The 12,628-nt window shown below is 47.6% G+C and overlaps 1 protein-coding gene across 2 annotated transcripts; it reads left to right on the top strand.

Moving 5' to 3' along the window:
- The first annotated feature begins 2,891 nt into the window (after positions 1–2,891).
- Positions 2,892–7,595, top strand: LOC119308040. 2 transcript variants are annotated; one of them, XM_037584153.1, is made up of 6 exons: positions 2,892–3,277; positions 4,803–4,971; positions 5,066–5,179; positions 5,283–5,345; positions 5,730–5,846; positions 6,112–7,084. In XM_037584153.1, exons 2-6 carry the CDS (start codon positions 4,815–4,817, stop codon positions 6,651–6,653), a joined length of 993 nt encoding a protein of 330 aa, XP_037440050.1. In that variant the 5' UTR covers positions 2,892–3,277; positions 4,803–4,814; the 3' UTR covers positions 6,654–7,084. The 2 variants fall into 2 exon arrangements, with proteins under 2 accessions (XP_037440050.1, XP_037440051.1); XM_037584154.1 differs by lacking the exon at positions 5,730–5,846 and having other exon boundaries at positions 6,112–7,595.
- The last annotated feature ends 5,033 nt before the right edge of the window (positions 7,596–12,628 follow it).

Below are 12,628 nucleotides of genomic sequence, written 5' to 3'. Positions count from 1 at the left end.
TTGGATAAGTGAGCAACTGATCTTTACTAAGGGCCAAAGGCTAATACATATACATGTGTGACAAAGTGCAGACAACCTCTTATACAATGAGGATATACCAGACAGAGACTATCTAACACCTCCCCCCCCCCCTCAAACTCATGGTGGATCAACAACACTGAGTTTGGAGAGGAAAAATCCATGTTGCGCTCGAGTCTGTGCCTTCGTGAAGAAATCCGCCACTGTAACTCAGAGGGCACATAGTGAAGAGCGAGAGTCTGATCCTGCACAGCAGCACGCACAAAGTGGGCATCCACACCGATGTGCTTGGTGAGCTCATGCTTCACCGGGTCACGCGCAATACTGATAGCACCAGTACTGTCTGACAGTAAGGGAGTCGAGGTAGTAGCAGACACACCAAAATCCTCAAGTAACCATCGTAACCAGATCACCTCAGCCCTCAACATAGCCATGGCTAGCAACTTAGCCTCTGTACTCAAGCGAGAAACTGCAGTATGTTTCTTTGTCTTCCACGCAATGAGAGAGCCACCAAGAAAGACACAATAAGAAGACAGCGAGCGTCGATCAGAGGGATCACTAGCCCAAGTAGCATCATAGTAGGCCTGGAGCTCAAGAGAGCTAGAGCGGGGAAAGAAAAGGCGTTGAGAGATCGTACCACGAAGATATCGTAGAACATGAAGGAGATGACTATAGTGGACAGAGATGGGGGCTGAAACAAACTGACTCAGGATGTGGACAGGATAGCAGATGTCAGGACGCGTAACAGCAAGATAGACAAGACTGCCAACAAGGTGACGATAGCGAGTGGGATTAGGAAGAAGGTCACCATCTGTCGTGGAATTGTCACGTCAGATGTCCTAGTGAAAGGACTTAGTCGTGGAGCCATCGCAACTAGGAAGATTAAAGGGGTTAATCGGGACAAAGGACACGGGGTTTATACTGGTTCGGCCCCTTACGGTGAAGGTAAAAGCCTACGAACCAGTTTTGAGTGGGATTGCTTATGACTCGATTACTAGGGAGCGGAATCACTTAACCTAGCTCTCGATCTGATGTTACTTGCCCTGAACTGCCGCCGGGTCATCCCTTTATATACAGAGGTCGACGCCCAATGGCTCACAGAGTCCCGGCTGGCTCATAAACAGTGTCCGGCTTGGTCTCTAACTATTCCTGCCTTACAATACAAGTCATGTACATATGGCGGTTTATCTCTACGGACCATGAGTCGCCTCTGGGCTTTGGGCCCTTAACTGAACCGCCATTTTCAACCTTGGTCTTGGGCTTCAAGAGTACTCATAGGTATAACCCGACCCCTCCTGGGTGGGTCATACCTAATAGTTATATCCCCAACATTAGGCCCCAGATTGATTTGAACTGGTTCATGTCAATCTTCAACACTGGAGAAAAAATCCTCTGCCCTTTGCTTATGAAATTTTTGTAACCCGCCATGACGTCATCCTATGAATTCGTGATAACCCGCCATGACGTCATTTGTCTTTAATGCACGTTTTTCCCAACGTATCTCAATGGATCCTCATCTTAATGACCATCCCGAAAATCAAGGCGTCCGAGTAGCTGGATAACCATGTTTCGGCCTCCTCATTTTTCGCGGCCACTTATCAGTCTTTCCTTATAAATAGGCACGACTGGGTCCCTTCTCATTCTCCCCTTTCCTCGTCTCCTTCCTCTCGCACCCCTAGTGCCGCTCGAGCTCCGCCGCCGCCGCAGCGCACCTCGTCTCCGTCGACCTTGGCCGCTGCATCGACCTGAATCAGTCCAGAGAACGGCGGCGCCCCTCCGCAGTAGATCTGCTGCTGTAAGTCTTCTCCTTCCCGCACCTTAGATCTGCATTAGGGTTCGCGGGTTCCTGTATTCTTCGTAGTTCATCACAGTATCTTCATAGTTCTTCCTCTGCGGCTTCATTTGATCCAAGAGTAAAATGGAACTTTATGCGATAGTTGTTTCGCGTTCATTTTTGATACTAGCAGATCCCTTTTCCTTGTAAAGAAGCCTCATTAGAATGCATGAACTCCTCTGTACCATGTTTTTGGGTCTATAATATTTTCTTTTTTGAACAACCATTTGATCCAAAATAATATCTGCAACCTGTGAAACTTGTTTGTGCAACACTTAGGCAAAAACTGTATTTGTTAGATCCACCTAGCCATGGCAACTCTTATCACCGGCTTAAAAAAGGCAGTGCTCAATTAATAATCTTGACCACCCACGGCGGTTTAGGTAACTTTAACTGCTCATGGAGCCCATGGCGGCTTAAATAATCTTGACATAATTATCCTTATTGTAACGCCTAGATAATTAAGCTACAATAATCCTCTGCTAATGAGGCCACGTCACCGCTATTACTGTTGCTAATCTCGTTTAGATTCAAAATGGTTCAAATTCAAATTTAAAACTTAAGTAAAAAATAAAAGCTTTCAAATGTCAAAACAAAAATGTGTAAACGGTGGAAAATAATGCATAGGTATTACTGGTGAAGAAACCCAATTTTTATAAAATGTATAAGTGCTCAATAATACTGAGAACAGTAGCTAAACCATTTAGTTAAATGTCTTTTCTAATTTATAAAGTGTCAAACTATGCTATTTGGGAGTAGAACCTTTTGTGGCAGAGGGTTAAACTAAAACACTATTTTAGGTAGGGGTGTCATATTTTTATTAAATTAAAATGGTGGAAGTTAAATAAAACAAAGAAGTTAAAAGAAAAATAAAATGTACTACCGGCACTTTCTAAACGGAGTAAAAAGGTAAAGGCCGAACCTCCTTCCCTCCGGGCCAAATGGCCCAGTTAACCCCCTGGCCGAACCTGGCCGGCCCAGTCACCCCACCTCGCTGTCCCCCTCCTCGCTACAGGAGCGAGGGGGATTGTGGCGCCCATCCGGCCACCGGCCAGCGCCGTGTCGATCATCGGTCGACGTCGCCCCCCTATTTAGCCGGTGCCTCTCTCTCCCCGGTGCAAACCCTAGCTACTCTCACCCCCTCGGCCAGATCTCTTCCTCCCGAACGCCTCCGTCGCCGTTCGTCGCCCACCACTGCGGTGACCGGTGCCCCCGTTCCCATCCATCTGGTCCAATGGAACCGCCGCGGTCGTCCATGTCGAGCTAGCCCGCTGGATCAAGCCGTGATGGCCCCGCAGCTCCGCCCCGACCTCGTCTTCGACCTCGGTGCCCGAAGCTCGCCGCCGCCAATCCACTCTGCCCCGATCCCTTTCCGGCATCCCCTGCAGCTCCTAAACCTCTCGCCGAGCCTCCTTGTGCTCCTCGGTGAGCCCCTCCTCCGCTTCCCCTCTTGCCCCCCTTCGTTCTAGACACCGTAGGCCGCCGCATGTCGTCTTGCCCGGAGCTGCGCTCGCCGTGCTTCCGGGTGCGTCCCGCAGGTACCCGTGGCCCCACTGTCTCGCGCAACTGTGCCCCAGCCCGCGGGCGCCACACGCCCGCGTCGCTGCACCCGTCGCACCCAGGGCCGTGCCCCGCCTCTGCTCACCGTAGCCGCCGTGCCCGGTTCGCCTCCCGCCGACCCGCACCTGCCCACACTGAACGTGCCCCCACGCGCCTCTGTAGCCGTCGCGTGCGCCCTGGCCTCACTCACTGGGCATCCCGGCCGTTCGCGCAGCCCCACACCCGCACATGCCGTCGTCGTGCCGTGGCCGCCGCCCTACCTCCCCCGCTCGCCCCTGCCTCACCCGGCGCTCACCCGCGCCGCGTCCCGCATGTGGTCGTGCCTCCGCTCGCGTTGTGCCCCTCGCCTGCTGCTGCTATGCTAACTGCTATGCTGCTCCTTCCTTGCCTACTGCCTGCTACTGCTTGGCCGCTGCTAGTGCCGCTACGAATGCTGCTGCTGCGTACACTGCTGTCGCGGCTTGCTACCGTCGCCGGCGGCTGCTCGCCTGGCCACGCCCACGCGCGCGTGCCCGCGCCCGCTGCCGCCCACGACTGCCCGCAGCGGCCTGCGCCCGCAAGCGCGCGTCCACTGCTACTCTGTTGTCGCTGCTCTGCTGAAGCTACGTAGCTGCTGTTGATTGCTACTGTAGATGCATCTAGCTAGCTTTGCCAATATTACATCGAGTGACCCCCTGGACTGCCCCTAAACAGCGGCTAAACAAGTTCTAACAGGAGCAAAAATATTATTGGGAGGTAGTACACTTGACAAGGCTCAAATGTTTCCACTGGTCCAAATCCTTTCGATTCGTGGATTAAATCCTATGAAAATCGCAAAATGCTATGTTCTGTTAATAGAAAAACCGGAAAACAGCTTTATTTTCATAACTACTTTAGTGATGTTGCTGATCAAGCAAATGAACTTTAATATGGATGTAATTGGTACTAACATGTAGATCACAGAAAAATGCTCAAAATTGATATAAGGCATTAACTCATTGGTTGTACATATCCATAGTTGTAGCCTTTTGAAAACTGCTAAGTGATGTTTAAAAAAGGGTCCGAATAACTGCCACACGTGTGGCGTCGATAGGAACCCGCCCGCACGCCTCGTGCGGCATAGACGGGGATCGGCCCGCACGACCACGTCCGAGCGCACAAAAGCACGGCCCGCACGTCCGGTGTGTGGCAACCCCGCCCGCACTGCCCCGTCCGAGCGCACAAAAGACGATTTTTTGAATGAAGAGGGTGGGAAAAAATAATTGCCACTTGTGTGTAACGACAGTTGCCGCTTGTGTATGATGACAATTGCCACCTATTTTGATCTGTTGCTTGCCATCCCTATCTTCCATGTGCAAGCAGCAGAAGAATACAATTCTTGTGGATTATTGATGCCCTTTTGATCATCCAGTGATTGAAGAACATGTCGGAAAAGAATCGAGACGCGGAAAGGATGAATCGCGAAGGTGGCGCTGATGCTTGGGGTTCTCAAAGGCCAGAAACACCGCCTTGGGATGCAGCAGAGTATAGTCAACTCATCTCTGCAGGGCTGTTGCTGCCACTACTAGAACAGTATGCAGGTGATGCGTGGTAACAAAAAGAAGAGAGCAGTTGCCAACTTCGCAACGATGAAGATGACATTCTACTTATGTCCTACACTCCCTTTTTTTGCAGGTTCTTATGACCAAAACACTCTCAGGGGGGCCCCATGGCAAGTTCAGTCACAAGGCGCTAACACTGACATATGTACGGGCAACCAACCTCAACTAGCTAGTATGGCTAATCAAGGTAATGCAAAACCAAAAAAAACACATACTGCTGTGGACGTGAAAAATGGACATGCAAAAAAACTGGCAAGAGGACTCACGAGTTATCACGGGTGAAAATGCAGGGCCTTCATGCAGCACGTGGCATCAGCCAGCACCCATGTACCTGCCATCGACGTCATACACAGGTCAGTCCATAAAAAAAGTGAAGTTGCGGATGTTCAATTAGCAGAAGGGGCATAGTTGGCAGCTCCAAATTGCCATGACTGGACTTCTACAATTGCCATGAATTTAAAACTACATTTGCCATCCCTGGACAACTGTTGTTGCCATCAGTGGACACTTGCAGTTGCCATGGAGAAACAACTGCAGTTGCCATGCCAGAGCAACTACAGTTGCCATGTCATCGCAACTGCAGTTGCCATGGAGGAACAACTGCAGTTGCCATGCCGATGCAACTATAGTTGCCATGCCAGTAAAACTGCAGTTGCCACATCAGGGGCGACTCCAGTTGTCGTGCTAGCACAAACTGCAAAATGCCATGAATTGACCAACCACTACTATGCTTACAGCGTATTACGCTGGTGGTGACACGGCAAACGTCCCGTGGCAAGCTTCACAAATTGCAAGTGGAGCACGACATTTTGGTGTCACAGACCACACAAGATGGCCAAATGCAGCACAACAAGGTAAGGAAAAAAATTGAACCACAAAAACCATCACTACATTTGTTGTTTGTAGTTTTTTGTAGGCAAAACAATAGTTGCCATGTTTGTTGAACAGTACCTGCCATGACTGGACAGCTACAGCTGCCACACATGTCCACACGCAGTCTGACGGCTTGCTGTTTGAAAATATGTCGTGCCAAATCAATCGAAGATGGTGTGATCCGTTGTGATACACATCTTATTCAACCAAAAAATCTTACTCTCGTGCTTGTTTTTTCTATTACAGAACCTACAACTACAGTGAACAGCGGTGCGGGGACATCTACTGCGGGGAGCTCTGAGCACACGGAAGACGCGTTCCACCAGCCAGCAGACTGTCATGCCGCAAACAATTTCGAGTCAGAGTCGGGAATGGCAATCATTCCAGCAATGCCGACGAGCACCCCTTTGAACACAAGCACTAGCAACACTCGAGTAAATGGAACTGCCACCGATACTGAAGTGAATGATGAAACTGACGACGACGCACAAGAGGATGAAGATGGTGGGCAATCCGAGATCGTGGTACCTCAGCCACCATACATTGGTCAGAGATTTGGATCGTTCGCAGAAGCAAAGGAATACTACCAGGCATACGCAAAGTTCCATGGATTTGCGGTCAACACCGAGTACCATAGGAAAATTAAGAAAACTAATGAGTACAGCAGAGGTGAGATGAGGTGCCACAAGGCACGGAGGAACAAGAAGGGGAAGGTGTTGCGCCTGTCGTTCCGGAACGAAAGAGAGGCATCATTCTCAAGACGGGGTGCCCTGTCCGGTGTAAGCTAAACGTAGATGGAGCAACATGGGTGGTCAATGAGTATTTTGATGAGCACAACCACGAACTCATAAAGAAGTTTGACCTGGTGAAATTTCTGACCGCCCAGAGAGGGTTCACCCCCGTCGAAAGGAAATTCGTAAAGCTGCTACATGATTGTAACGTCGGTCCATCAAGAATGGTACAGATACTATCTCTCATCCACAGCAAAAAGGGGACTCTGAGTAGCATGTCGTACATACCAGCTGACGTCACAAACCTACAGGCCAAGTACCGTAGAGAGAGCAAGTTGGCAGACATAGAGGCCACAATAGCCTACTTCGATGCGAAAGCAAAGGAAGATCCAGATTTCTTCTACAGGATAAGGTTGGACGATGAGGACCGTGTCAGGAACATGTATTGGGTGGATGGTGCTGCAAGGAGAGCCTACAAACATTTCCGAGATTGCATTTCATTCGACGCGATGTACCTCACCAATATGTACAAGATGCCATGCGCTCCGTTCATAGGAATAAATAACCACAATCAGTCGTTGCAGTTCAGATGCGGCCTCGTCCGGAACAAAGACACAGATGGGTACGTTTGGCTGTTCAAGACCTTCTTGGAGTGCATGGATGGACTTGCTCCGATGAACATAATAACGGACCAAGATTTCAGCATGCATGCAGGCATAGAGGAGGTCTTTCCGTTGGCAGTGCACAGGCACTGCAGGTGGCACATTATAAAGAAGGCTGAGGAGACGCTAGGACCGTTCTTTGCCGACCGTCCAGAGCTGCATAAGGCATTCGAGCTGTGCGTGGACCACAGCTTGACGGTGGAGGAGTTTGAAAGGAGCTGGATGGCCATGACTGAAACACATCAAGTCCAGGACAACGAGACTCTTGTTAGCCTGTGGGAGAAGCGAATGTACTGGGTGTCGGCCTACTTCATGCAGTGCTTCTTCCCCTTTCTGCAGACTATGCAGCGCAGCGAGGGGTTCAATGCTGTTTTAAAGCGGTACGTCAGCCCTGGCAACTCATTACTACAGTTTGCCAAGCAGTACACAGCTTTGCAACAAAAAATTCTGGGATCTGAGCTACAGCAAGAAGCGACCACAGCCCTAAAGCAGCCAAAATTGCTAACGTATTTACCGATGGAGAGGCAAATGAGCAAGATATACACCAACAAGATCTTTAACAAGTAAGTCAGTTGCATTACAGTCTTATTTGCATAAAAAGCACCAAGTCAGTAGGGGCCTTATAGAGTGTAATGCAGTTGCCATGACATGTAGCTACCATGTTTAATGAAATACTGTTTGCCATGCTTACTCAGATGCAGTTGCCATGTTAAAATGAAAATTTTGTTTTGGCATACTTGCTCGGGTGCATTTCCCTTGTTGAATGAAGTGCAGTTGCCATGTTTTATGCGCTGTGCTTCCATTGGAGCATGTTGGCATGCAAATGCCAATGTCAAAAAATGCTAAAAAATGTTATATTGGCGACACATATGCTGAAATGCAGTTGCCATGTTTAATGAAATGCATCTGCCCTTTTTTTTGAAATGCAATTAACATGTTTACTCAGCTGTAGATGCCATGTTTAATAAAAATGCAGTTGCCATGTTTTATGCAATGTGCTTCCATTGGGGAATGTTGGTGCGGAAATGACGATATCCAGTTGAAAATGTACTGCAATTGCCATGTCTGTTGTACTGCAATTGCCATGTATGTTGTAATGCATTTGCCATGTGTAGTGTACTGCATTTGCCATGTTCAACGTAATATATTTGCCATGTTCAATGAACTATGTTTGCCATGTTCAAACAAAATGTATTTCTATTTCCATGACAACATAAGGGTGTACAAGAAAAAGATCGCACGAAAGTTTAACAGAAAACACACAAAACTTGCAGATTCCAGGAAGAAATAAAGCGTGCCAGCATGTTCACGGCTTTCCGGGTGGACGAACATACGTTCAAGGTGTGTTCTATTTTGGGCATGTCAGATTCAGAACCTGAAGACGCGGACAAAGGAAGGAACTACTTCGTCAGAGCCTCGATAGGCGAAGGCGAGTACTACTGCCAATGCTGCAAATTCGAACGGGACGGCATTGTGTGCTGTCACATACTAAAAGTCATGGACATGAACGCTGTGACACGCATGCCCCGCCATTTCATAAGAAGGCGATGGACTTGGGACGCTGACGACGCGTTGGCGCCGCAGACAACACACGCAGTTCTGGCTGTGCATGACGAGAGACCTGAGTCAACCATGGAAGCCGTGAGGCACGTTGTGCTGACAAAGAACTATGCTGAGCTAATTGATGAAGCGTGCAAGAGTGATGACACAGCGAGAGTCGCAGAAAAACACAGGAAGGCACTGAAAAGAGAGCTTGATGAGATCAAAAAAAGGAAAGCCGAGGAAGCCTTACACCGGTTCCCCGGCACATCAAGTGTGCCTTCATCCACGGGGCCATCGTCTGAAAACTCAGAGATAGGATCTGGAACAGCAAGCACACAAACCCAGGTCAGGAACCCACCCTGTTCCATCACAAAGGGTCGTCCGAGAGAGATAAGGTACAAGTCGGGACTGGAGATTCAAGCAAAACACAAGAAAACGAAGAAAGGGGCGGGCAATCCATGAGCAAAAATTGGGGCGCTGTGACATGGTCCATGTGGACATTTTGTTTTGTACCCCTATACGATGGGATTTTTTTTAATTGGGAGAATGACTCTTGAGGGGGGACAGAAGTAGAAGGAAAATTCATTGAATGGATAAAATGCATTTGCCATGTTATGGGTACTTAATCTGCCATGTTATGTGTAGTTAATCTGCCATGCTATTTTATACCTAATATGCCATGCTATTTTATACTAGATAAGCCATGCTATTTTATACTAAATATGCCATGCTACTTTATACTAAATATGCCATGTTAGTTGTACTGGATCTGCCATGTTAGTTGTACTGGATTTGCCATGTAAGTTGTACTGGATCTGCCATGTTATTTATGATGTATCTGCCATGTTAGCTGTACTGAAAATTTCCGGATGCTTTTTGTAATGACTCTGCATGGCATATATCCCCATGACAAATACGATGCGGTTTAGAAGCACGTAGTGTGTTGTGTGCAATGTATGGGAAAACAAGTTGGAAAAAAAGCGTAAACGTGCATAAACCGCAGCAAAGGTTATGGCTACATGATAAACCTACCCAATGCTAGCCGGTGCAATTAGCGATGAAAAAGAACAAGCAAAACAGCCAAAAATGAAAAAATGACGATGACTTTCACTAACCATGTCTGTTGAACTACATTTGCCATCTTTTTTTTGAAAACATCGCAGACGCATTCAAAACAGCAAAAAACGATGCTAGAAACGACGAAACCACTGTCGTAATGATAAACATAAAAACAGATCTGATGTAACGCCTAAAATAGGTTCACGTCCACACATGTATTACAGAAAACACTAAAAATGTCGCTAATACGCCACCATTACATAGTAGGCTACACGAGGTTGCAGTCATAACGTAGCACACAAAACATAGTTTTCGACAAAAGAACAGAGAGATAGTACCTTACATTCCTCAACAACAGAATGTAAGGTGTGCGTCTGGTGTGTAACGCCACGTGATCACTTGTACTTCTTGATGACTTGCTTGACAGCTTCCTCCACGAACTCGCGTGCTCCGGACCGCTTGTTGAAATCTTCATTCGTCAGCCAGTTCCATGTGCAGATTTTTCGGAGCTCAACGACCGTTGCATCTATGATAGCGGGGACAATTCTGCCTTCCCACTTTGCAAAGTATTCCAGCGCGTGAAAGCCACAGTCCGTCCTGCACGAGGAAAAAGAGTTCAGGTGAACACGCAAAATGGACAGCTGCAGCAAAGATGGACTTCAGTTCAGATGTGTCAACAAAAAGAGGGGGTGGATTGATGTAAAAATGGCACATGAAGGAGCGGGTTAAAAGAAATTACGTGTTCCCTTGCTTCACAGTCGCCACATACTCAGTCGGGAAATGCCTGATCTGGACCTTTGAATGTTCGTAGTGACGGTTCCAAGTCTCTTTGAGGTTCTTGATGAAGAATTCGGCATGCATAGTAAGGTCTGCATCAGCTTCCGAACGGATTGAATCAAGCACCTCGATACGTTGGTTCTTCAGGTCAAGACAGACCGCATAGTGGTGACCACACTTGTCGTGTCGGTCGTGTGGTGCAAGCTCCTGGAACATGGGGAACATGACCTGCATTTAAAAAAGTGAAGAAATGAGATACAAAGTTCACATGAAAGAACAACAGAGGGACAAAAAAATTAGAATCACGTAGAATGTTTGATTATGGGTGGGAGTAGTTGAAAGAAAGTTGCCGTCCATTGTATGAACAAAATGAGCCATGTATTTTACTATCAAGTTGCCACATAGTTTGCATGGGGATACAAAAAATCAAGAAGTCAGTGTGCACGGCAACTGTTGCCACATGAAAACTTCTGCCACACAAACACAAGTACAGGTTCTGGCAAAAAACCACGCCATGTGAAAAAACGGTGCAGACAGGAAAGGAGTACTCACATATTTCTTCAGTGTGAGCTTGAAGTCACCGTGTTGTGCAAAATTGTTCCTCGGGATTTTGTGGTGGAAGTCACCATCCCATATTTTGCAGGTCACACTGTAATGCATGATTATCTTGTCGGCGCATACATCGGTGTGATTGTTGATGTAGTCGATCCCGCATGCAACTACATTCGTCGACATTTTTCCGTTTGGCCTCACGGACTCGGCAAGATCACCCAGGTCGACGTACGTCGCTCCGCACTGAATGACTTTCGTTCTGTCCAAACATGAGCTGTATGAAAACGATATAGCATGGAAGAATCATGCCTACTAAGTAAAAAAATATGAAAGAACTAAAATGTAAGCGGACCATTTATAAAAAGTACGAAGTAGATAAATGGTAAAAAAGAGCAAGCAAGATGAGAGATTATGGGGTATGGTAATTTACGCTTTCAGCTCCTTCATGTGCTTGTTGTTGGTCCTCGCATTTCCAAAACGCTTGACGATATCGTACAGCTGGGTCTGTTCCTTAGTGGCCCTGAATTCGGGCTCGTAGTCTTCCGCGGGGGGTGGGTGAACTACCCTCTGCTGCCTCATAGGACCAGGGGTGACACTCCTAATGGTATCCTCAGATACCGTATCTGCAGGCACATTGGAACTTGATTGCCCTTGCCCTCGTGAGGAACTCCTCTGCAATGCTGTCTCCTCGATCATGCGGTAAACTTCATCAAGTGACGGTGAAATCTCCTCAGGGGTGGCTGCAATGAATATAAAAAAAAGTGGGTTAGGATACATATAAAATCCAAAAACAGATGGATTGTGAGGAGGTAAAGGTCCATGATGTGATATGTAGGTAGAAAAAGTGGGGCAGTTGCCATGGGTGGTCCAACTACAGTCGCTATGACATAGCAAATACAATTGCCATGTAGTTGCACTGTAGTTGCCACCTAGTTGTACTGTAGGTACCATGTCACGGCAACTGCAGTTGCCATGTTGTGTCGGCTCCACTTGCCATGTGAATGTCGTATGAAAAAATGCAGCATGGTAGAAAAAATGCAGGTGGCATGATGTGGCAAATCCAGTTGCCATGTGTACTGAACTGTATTTGCCATGTGACAGCAACTACAGTTGCCATGTTGAAATAACTTCAGTTGCCACGTGCTTGCCCAAATGTCAAACGCAGCATGGCAGCAAGAAAAAAACGTAGGTGACATGGTGCATCAAATCCAGTTGCCATGTCATCACATGGCAGTTGCCGTCACAAGTGAGGACCCCCAAAGAATGTGATTGGGACAAAAGTCAAACTACAAACATGTATACAAGAAAATCGTAAATGTGTGATGAGTGTACCTTGCACAATTGGCTCTGCGAACTTGACAGCCTTCCTGCCCTCAACCATTGGCTGCGCCATCATTGCGGGCATGCCTCCTGGGAAAGCAAAGGCAACTGGTATAGGAT

Source organism: Triticum dicoccoides, chromosome 5B (assembly GCF_002162155.2).
Source record: "Triticum dicoccoides isolate Atlit2015 ecotype Zavitan chromosome 5B, WEW_v2.0, whole genome shotgun sequence".
Taxonomy (NCBI): domain Eukaryota; kingdom Viridiplantae; phylum Streptophyta; class Magnoliopsida; order Poales; family Poaceae; genus Triticum; species Triticum dicoccoides.
Note: the sequence above shows the minus strand (reverse complement) of the source record. Positions and strands in the feature narration are given on the sequence as shown.

What these genes read in the sequence shown, in the direction of transcription:
- LOC119308040 (XM_037584153.1), top strand. Translation starts at nt 4,815, where the DNA reads ATGTCGGAAAAGAATCGAGACGCGGAAAGGATGAATCGCGAAGGTGGC. An exon ending in AGCTAGTATGGCTAATCAAG is followed by an intron (nt 5,180 to 5,282) that starts GTAATGCAAAAC and finishes GTGAAAATGCAG; the next exon opens with GGCCTTCATGCAGCACGTGG. An exon ending in GCCATCGACGTCATACACAG is followed by an intron (nt 5,346 to 5,729) that starts GTCAGTCCATAA and finishes CTATGCTTACAG; the next exon opens with CGTATTACGCTGGTGGTGAC.